This window comes from Notolepis coatsorum (genome assembly GCF_963971535.1).
Source record: "Notolepis coatsorum genome assembly, contig: SCAFFOLD_3267, whole genome shotgun sequence".
Classification (NCBI taxonomy): domain Eukaryota; kingdom Metazoa; phylum Chordata; class Actinopteri; order Aulopiformes; family Paralepididae; genus Notolepis; species Notolepis coatsorum.
In genome coordinates, this window is record NW_028169647.1 from 7,501 (window position 1) to 17,054 (window position 9,554).

General features: G+C 50.8%; 1 protein-coding gene across 1 annotated transcript in view; it reads right to left on the bottom strand.

The window, feature by feature from the left end:
- LOC311248687 (hepatocyte growth factor receptor-like) overlaps positions 1-8,882 on the bottom strand; it is a gene marked incomplete at both ends in the record, with an annotated part of 14,372 nt that extends 5,490 nt beyond the window's left edge. The window contains one exon of the mRNA XM_084339530.1: positions 8,667-8,882. Within this exon, the coding sequence (XP_084195656.1) occupies positions 8,667-8,882 (216 nt within the window). The remainder of the gene's footprint in view (positions 1-8,666) is intronic.
- Positions 8,883-9,554: the final 672 nt, after the last annotated feature.

Genomic DNA, 9,554 nt, shown 5'->3' on the forward strand with positions numbered 1-9,554 from the left:
TCCTCTTTTTCCCCCCGCCTGATTTTTCTATTTTTCTCCCCATCCCAATTTAGTCGTTATGCCAATTCCCCCCCCCCTCCCCTACCTGGTCGTTGTGCGCATGTTCCTCCTACCGGTCGGTACAAGGGAACCCTGAAGTCCACCACATGCTTCCTCCGACACATGCGGAGACAGCCAGTGGCTCTCTTCTCTCACCTGACAGCGAGGACTCTCATTGGCGAAGCGTAACGCGTGGGAGGTCACGCTGCCTTCACCATTTCCTGCCTTTCGCTGAGCAGGCGCCCCCCGACCTGACCTGTAGGCGTCGCTGTCCACAACGCCAGATTACCACCCTCGACCTCCCTCCCCCTAACCCAGCCAAACGAGTTAGTATGACGACCGGCCCAAGCCGGGAGTCGAGACCGCAGCCTCTTGCATTGGTGACGAGCGCAATCTCCGCTACGCCACCCGACCGCCGAGCCCAGGAACTTAATGTTTTAGTATTCTTTTGTTTTGTCACCGGACCAACCGACGTATAAAAAAAACCTACGCCCGGTCACTCTGCTCAGAGGAAAGCCAGACGGTGCTCTCGCCCCCCAGGCCGGAGATCTTGGGTACGTGATGTGGTGAGCTAGCCTCACTGTTATTTATTATTACAATATATTCAGTACACTTGAATGTTAGGACTACAGTTTGGAGTTTGCTAAATCTTCATATACCCCTAGAAGGCCTCTAGTTCATAACACCACTGCATCCTGTATGATAAAGGCTGGTCTTCTCTGGCAGAGAGGCGAAATAAACATCGGTATCTGTTTACCTTTAGGCCAATGTCAGGAAATGACCACGTTATATCACAATGTTGCTAGATTGGAGCTATATGGACTCTATCTGACACGCAAACGACTGGCTGATGTTTGAGGTCCTCAGGGGACTGTTGTTGTAATGCCCCAGCGTCTTGCGATGATCTTCAACTCAATACCCCTAACAATCAATACCCCACTATATGAATTGAAAATGGGGGACCCTGATGGAAACAAGACAAACGTCTTTTTCAGGTCTGCATCCCCTTAACAATTGTGTGTATTGAGCCGTACTGTATTGTACCCATTCTGCAATCTGTTAAATAAAGTTTTTATTCATTCATTCATTCATTCATTCATTCATTCATTCATTCATTCATTCATTCATTCATTCATTCATTCATTCATTCATTCACTATCCTCTGGACAGTTTAGAAACATGATTACAAATCTCCCTGCTTCGGTTTGTAACGGTTTCTTTATTTTTTTTCACCTGTGTTTTTGTCCTATGTGTTCCATGTCTAGTAATGATCTAAATAGATTATTCTTTTCCTTATCGTTATTCTATGTATTTTTTTTTACCTGTTTTAATATTACCTATAATCACAACAGCATTGTACTGTAGGTAAGGGAAACCTCAACTATCAAAGTTGGCCACTTACAGTACATGCGTGTGGCCTATGAAACTCATCGTGACATTTGATGGTTTTTGCAACCATTTCCTCAGACGCAGCGCTGTGCTACGTTTCTCAAGACTAAAGCGGTCAGTGAAATGATGGCCTGTACCAGTCAGCGTCATGCCAGACACTGCTTAAATATGGCCTGGGTTCAAAGAAAGTGAGCCCGTCCTTCAAATAAAAGTATATGTTTGACTCTCCAAGAGCACATTTAGCAGCAGCACAGTGTGTAATTTGGTCCAAATGTTTCAAATAAACTCGTATAGAGTCAAACATACACTGTGATTTTTACACTGTAGAACTTTAGAATAGCTTTTTTTCCCCAAAGGCAGTCAGACTGCTAAACCTTAATTATGGGAAATGCGCTTACCATCTTCTCCAGAGTCAGACAAGAGGATAGATACCAATTTCCTCTCTGTGTGTTCAGTAGAAAGCTATCTGGTAGCAAGGTAGGAAGTGGACACGGACCAATAGCCTTGCTTGAAACAAGGTAGGAAGTGGACACGGACCAATAGCCTTGCTTGAAACAAGGTAGGAAGTGGACACGGACCAATAGCCTTGCTTGAAACAAGGTAGGAAGTGGACACGGACCAATAGCCTTGCTTGAAACAAGGTAGGAAGTGGACACGGACCAATAGCCTTGCTTGAAACAAGGTAGGAAGTGGACACGGACCAATAGCCTTGCTTGAAACAAGGTAGGAAGTGGACACGGACCAATAGCCTTGCTTGAAACAAGGTAGGAAGTGGACACGGACCAATAGCCTTGCTTGAAACAAGGTAGGAAGTGGACACGGACCAATAGCCTTGCTTGAAACAAGGTAGGAAGTGGACACGGACCAATAGCCTCGCTTGAAACTCCGAGAGAGGTGTTTTTGGCCAACAGCTATAGGCTAACGGTTCATATCCGCTAGCTATCTGAATCTGAGTCTGTGGTGTGTGCAGTATAGGGCTGTCCCCGACTAAGGATTTGGATGGTGATAGGCCAACATTTGCCGTTAGTCGACTATTGGTCGACTAATAAAAAAAATAAAAGTATAATATATGTTATGGTTTGTAACCGACCCCAATCGCACAACACAAGACAGGTATGATGGTTTGCCAAGAAACAGATATTTATTGAACAACAGGGAAAAACAGGGAAAAGGGCACTGTCCCTTTAAGGGAGAATCACAAATACAGGAATATAATATGAGGGGAAGGAAGGGTGCCTCTAAGAGGCGGGCAGGAAAGGGGAACACTAAGGGAAGGTAAGGGAACGCCTAAGGGAAGGTTAAGGGAACGCCTAGGGAACAGAGGAACTAGAGACTAGGTAAACAAGGGACAAGGAGAACTAGGGAGAGAGGACTAGGGACTAGGAGAGCTAGGGATAGAGGACTAGGGACTAGGAGAACTAGGGGGAGAGGACTAGGGACTAGGAGAGCTAGGGATAGAGGACTAGGGACTAGGAGAACTAGGGATAGAGGACTAGGGACTTGGAGAACTAGGGGGAGAGGACGAGGGACTAGGAGAGCTAGGGATAGAGGACTAGGGACTAGGAGAACTAGGGATAGAGGACTAGGGACTAGGAGAACTAGGGATAGAGGACTAGGGACTAGGTGGAACTAGAAGGGGAGAACTTGGGACAGAGGGGACTGAGACCCGCGGAGGCGGGCTGGGGTACAGGGAGGAACTGGGGACTGGTGGGAAAACATCTGGGCCGCTCTGCAGGACAGAGGAGAGAGTTAATGCACAAAAGGGAAAAAACAGAGCAGGTGCAGAACAGTCCAAATAACAAAGTGAACAAAGTAATAATATCTTCGTGTGACAAACACACAGGGGGAGATGTAAAGTCCAAAAATACTATTCTAAGTGAGAACCAAAAACAGAGGCATTCGCTGGGAGATGAAATGTCCAAACTAACTAACAGAGGCAATACGCTGGGAGAGTGACATCACAATCAAAACTCACCCAGGCGTATGCGTAAAGGTACAGGAACAGCAGCGGGAACGGGGGCAAGGGCACTACGCTGGGTGAGTGACATCACAATCAAAACTCACCCCGGCGTATGCGTAATGGTAAGGGGACAGCAACGGGGCGAGGGCATCGCCACCGGGTGGCTGGCTGTCCGAGCCGAGGACAGAGTGGTGCTGGAACAGGCGGCGGTGGCGAAGGTGTCGTCACCGGGTAGCCGACTGTCGGAGCCGAGGAACAGAGTGGTGCGCCACTGCTTGAGTGCGCACCGGAACCGAGAGACGCGTCGGGGTGCGTCTGCGAGGAGGAGTGTGCCAAGCACGAAGGTCTAGAAGATGCGCGTTGCGCGCTGGTCTGGAGAGCGTGCCAAGCTCGAGGGTTCTTGGAAGATGCGCGTTGCGCGCTGGTCTGGAGAGCGTGCCAAGCTCGAGCGTCCTTGGAAGATGCGCGTTGCGCGCTGGTCTGGAGAGCGTGCCAAGCTCGAGGGTTCTTGGAAGATGCGCGTTGCGCGCTGGTCTGGAGAGCGTGCCAAGCTCGAGCGTCCTTGGAAGATGCGCGTTGCGCGCTGGTCTGGAGAGCGTGCCAAGCTCGAGGGTTCTTGGAAGATGCGCGTTGCGCGCTGGTCTGGAGAGCGTGCCAAGCTCGAGCGTCCTTGGAAGATGCGCGTTGCGCGCTGGTCTGGAGAGCGTGCCAAGCTCGAGCGTCCTTGGAAGATGCGCGTTGCGCGCTGAGGACTGGAGAGCGTCTGCGCTGGTCTGGATGTGCGTCAGGACGAACAGCTGCGCGGGGGTCTGCAGTGGAACGCTGGGGTGCCTCCCGTGGAAGTACAGGGAGCGCAGACCAGTCTCCCCCACAGGCAACGGCGACAGCTGGCGAAGGCTGGAGCAAACATCTCGACGCCGGAGAATGGAACAGCATAGGCAGACAGAGGATCTCCCGAAAGAGTCTAGATGTTTAGAGAATATGACTCGGCAAGTATACAACACGACCCCACGCCAAAACGAGGGGAAGCGCCCTGGTATTTAAAGCCCACAGGGGGACTAACTAGCCTGCCACCACAGGTGCGAGAGATAATAGAATATCGAACAGGTGTGGCCACTAAGGGTAAGGAACGAGAGGGTGGGGGCTAGAGAGAGTGAGTGAGAAGGGAAAATAAACAGTATAGAAGGGAAATAAACAGTATAGGCTTAAAGAAACAGAGAAAAGGTAGTGAGCAGCGGGCAAAACCTCACAGTATCCCCCCCTCCAACGGGAGCCACCCGGCGACCCAAAACAAATACAGACAGAGTGGCAGGGGGCAAAACAAGAGGTACTGGCCAAGCCAGCAGGGGAAGCCACCACAAGAGTGGGGCTAGCAAAAGAAACAGGGTCGCCGAGGGGTAACTGGGGGAACTGGTCTAGAGGAACTGGCCTAGAGGAACTGGGTCTAGAGAACTAGTCTAGAGGAACTGGTCTAGAGAACTGGTCTAGAGAACTGGTCTAGAAAACTGGGCTAGAGAACTGGTCTAGAGAACTGGTTTAGAGAACTGGTTTAGAGAACTGGTCTAGAGAACTGGTCTAGAGGAACTGGTCTAGAGGAACTGGGTCTAGAGAACTGGTCTAGAGCAACTGGTCTAGAGGAACTGAGGGGCAAGCAGGGTAGCAAAGGGGTAACCATGGTAGCACCGGGAAAGGGCTAGCAGAGGGAAGGTTGCTGCCAGGGCACTGATAGCTACAGGGCCTATGCTAGCTGTACTGCTACATCAACATAGAGGCTGCGCTAGCTGCCGAGCTAGGCTAGCAGAGGGAAAGGGTAGCTGCCAAGGCACTGATAGCTACAGGGCCTATGCTAGCTGTACTGCTACATCTACATAGAGGCTGCGCTAGCTGCCGGAGCTAGGCTGGCAGACAGGGCTGGACCAGCATGAGAGAACAAGCTAGCTGGAAGGACAGTCCTAGCTGTGGGAATACTGACCTTGCTAGCTGAAGGGCAGTCCTAGCAGTGGGAGAAACTACACAAAAAAGTGGAGGCCATGCAGAGGGACCGGGTTAGCTGCTTGGGCCTGGCTAGCCACAGGGCCTATGCCAGCTGCAAGGCTGCATTAACATAGAGGCTGTGCTAACAGCCAGGGCCAAGCTAGCAGACCGGGGCCATGCAGAGGGAAACTGGGTTAGCCGCCAGGGCAAGGCTAGCTACAGGGCCTAAGCCAGCAGCAAGGGCTGCATAAACATAGAGGCTGTGCTAGCAGCCGGGGCTAAGCTAGCAGACAGGGGCTCTGCTGAGGGACTGGGTTAGCTGCCAGGGCATGGCTAGCTACAGGGGGGTCAAACAGGGCAAAACGGGAAGCAAACAGGGGAGCTAACCGGGGAGACTAACAAGCTAAACAGGGGAGTAACAGGCTAACAAGGGAGCTAAACAGGACTAACAGGGAAGCTAAACTGGGCAAACAGGGAAGCTAACAGGGCTAACAGGGGAGCTAGAGGGGAGACTAACAAGCTAACAGGGGAGCTAACAGGGCTAACAGGGGAGCTAGAGGGAACAAGAAAAAAAAAGGCAAACTCAACATACACCGTCTGTGCTGGCTGGGGTCGTCGATTTGGTGGGGTCGTACTGTTATGGTTTGTAACCGACCCCAATCGCACAACACAAGACAGGTATGATGGTTTGCCAAGAAACAGATATTTATTGAACAACAGGGAAAAACAGGGAAAAGGGCACTGTCCCTTTAAGGGAGAATCACAAATACAGGAATATAATATGAGGGGAAGGAAGGGTGCCTCTAAGAGGCGGGCAGGAAAGGGGAACACTAAGGGAAGGTAAGGGAACGCCTAAGGGAAGGTTAAGGGAACGCCTAGGGAACAGAGGAACTAGAGACTAGGTAAACAAGGGACAAGGAGAACTAGGGAGAGAGGACTAGGGACTAGGAGAGCTAGGGATAGAGGACTAGGGACTAGGAGAACTAGGGGGAGAGGACTAGGGACTAGGAGAGCTAGGGATAGAGGACTAGGGACTAGGAGAACTAGGGATAGAGGACTAGGGACTTGGAGAACTAGGGGGAGAGGACTAGGGACTAGGAGAGCTAGGGATAGAGGACTAGGGACTAGGAGAACTAGGGATAGAGGACTAGGGACTAGGAGAACTAGGGATAGAGGACTAGGGACTAGGTGGAACTAGAAGGGGAGAACTTGGGACAGAGGGGACTGAGACCCGCGGAGGCGGGCTGGGGTACAGGGAGGAACTGGGGACTGGTGGGAAAACATCTGGGCCGCTCTGCAGGACAGAGGAGAGAGTTAATGCACAAAAGGGAAAAAACAGAGCAGGTGCAGAACAGTCCAAATAACAAAGTGAACAAAGTAATAATATCTTCGTGTGACAAACACACAGGGGGAGATGTAAAGTCCAAAAATACTATTCTAAGTGAGAACCAAAAACAGAGGCATTCGCTGGGAGATGAAATGTCCAAACTAACTAACAGAGGCAATACGCTGGGAGAGTGACATCACAATCAAAACTCACCCAGGCGTATGCGTAAAGGTACAGGAACAGCAGCGGGAACGGGGGCAAGGGCACTACGCTGGGTGAGTGACATCACAATCAAAACTCACCCCGGCGTATGCGTAATGGTAAGGGGACAGCAACGGGGCGAGGGCATCGCCACCGGGTGGCTGGCTGTCCGAGCCGAGGACAGAGTGGTGCTGGAACAGGCGGCGGTGGCGAAGGTGTCGTCACCGGGTAGCCGACTGTCGGAGCCGAGGAACAGAGTGGTGCGCCACTGCTTGAGTGCGCACCGGAACCGAGAGACGCGTCGGGGTGCGTCTGCGAGGAGGAGTGTGCCAAGCACGAAGGTCTAGAAGATGCGCGTTGCGCGCTGGTCTGGAGAGCGTGCCAAGCTCGAGGGTTCTTGGAAGATGCGCGTTGCGCGCTGGTCTGGAGAGCGTGCCAAGCTCGAGCGTCCTTGGAAGATGCGCGTTGCGCGCTGGTCTGGAGAGCGTGCCAAGCTCGAGGGTTCTTGGAAGATGCGCGTTGCGCGCTGGTCTGGAGAGCGTGCCAAGCTCGAGCGTCCTTGGAAGATGCGCGTTGCGCGCTGGTCTGGAGAGCGTGCCAAGCTCGAGGGTTCTTGGAAGATGCGCGTTGCGCGCTGGTCTGGAGAGCGTGCCAAGCTCGAGCGTCCTTGGAAGATGCGCGTTGCGCGCTGGTCTGGAGAGCGTGCCAAGCTCGAGCGTCCTTGGAAGATGCGCGTTGCGCGCTGAGGACTGGAGAGCGTCTGCGCTGGTCTGGATGTGCGTCAGGACGAACAGCTGCGCGGGGGTCTGCAGTGGAACGCTGGGGTGCCTCCCGTGGAAGTACAGGGAGCGCAGACCAGTCTCCCCCACAGGCAACGGCGACAGCTGGCGAAGGCTGGAGCAAACATCTCGACGCCGGAGAATGGAACAGCATAGGCAGACAGAGGATCTCCCGAAAGAGTCTAGATGTTTAGAGAATATGACTCGGCAAGTATACAACACGACCCCACGCCAAAACGAGGGGAAGCGCCCTGGTATTTAAAGCCCACAGGGGGACTAACTAGCCTGCCACCACAGGTGCGAGAGATAATAGAATATCGAACAGGTGTGGCCACTAAGGGTAAGGAACGAGAGGGTGGGGGCTAGAGAGAGTGAGTGAGAAGGGAAAATAAACAGTATAGAAGGGAAATAAACAGTATAGGCTTAAAGAAACAGAGAAAAGGTAGTGAGCAGCGGGCAAAACCTCACAATATATTTAATTTTTTATTTATTTTTTTATCATTCCATTTGGGCTGTGGGGGGTGCTTAATGTCTGAAGGAGTCGACGGAAGGCTTCTTGTTCTCTGCAAAAGCATGCAATTGGTCCACTGATGGATACATCTTGATATTTGTCTAGTCTAGTGTGTTCATTAGACGGGTGAAATCCTCTTTCTGTGCCTCTGTGCCTGTTTTCTTAGGCAGTTAGCCTCTCTGGTATGTGCGCCATTAGCGTTAGCCACGCTTCTAGGCCTCTTTTCTTTTGGAAAGAATGATACAAAAAAATAAAAATAAAAGATTTATAATAATATCTTTTTTTCTTTTTTTTGTATTCGACTAAGAGGTTGGCAGTCGACTACGGCTCCTTTCGACCGATTAGTCGACTAATCGACTAATAGGGGTCAGCCCTAGTGTGCAGTATGTAAAAATAGTTTCAAACTATGCTAGTAGCCACGTCCATTGATCTGTGTCGAGCCGGGCTGGCGTCGTCTAGCCACGAGCGTGCGGTGCACGGTCTCACCTTCATCTTCAGGATGGTCTTGTTGTCCTTGGTGGTCAGCTTGTTCTGGCCCTCCTGGAACAACGGGTCCTCCACATAGATGAGGTCCCACTGGGCCGTGTAGAAGCCGTCCAGCACGAAGGCCACCTTGGTGACCACAGGGGGCTGCAGCGAGCGCTTGGCCAGGGAGGGCGTGGTGCACTGGATGGACGTCCGGTTCTCCCCGTAGACACAGCTCTGCACGCAGACACACACACATGTATTTATTGTATTGTATTGACTTGGGCATTTTATATTGTATTTGGAATTTGTCTGTTTCTTTGTACTGTGAAGCACTTTGGTGCAACTTCGGTTGCTTCTAAATGTGCTATATAAATAAAGGTGACCTTGACACACACACACACACACACACACACACACACACACACACACACACACACACACACACACAGACACACACGCATATATACACACAAATACACACACACATTTTTTTTATATTCAGATCAAATTTTATTGCCTATATTTATGTCTTTCTATTATTACCCTGCACAAAGCACAAACACATGTGTGCATGAGCAAAACAGAGGGCATTGAAGTGAATGATCACATTCTACACATAGACGCATGCACGCACGCACACATATATACACAAATACACACACACACATTTTATATTCAGATCAAATTTTATTGCCTATATTTATGTCTTTCTACTATTACTCTGCCCGTACCTGTACCTCCCCTCCCCCCATGGTGCTACTATGACGCCCGAATTTCCCCAAGGGGATCAATAAAGGAATATCTTATCTTATCTAATATTTTCTTACACACACACACACTACATATGAAGTAAGATAAATACACAAAATTACAAGTGTAATCGCACACACACAAATGTACACACAC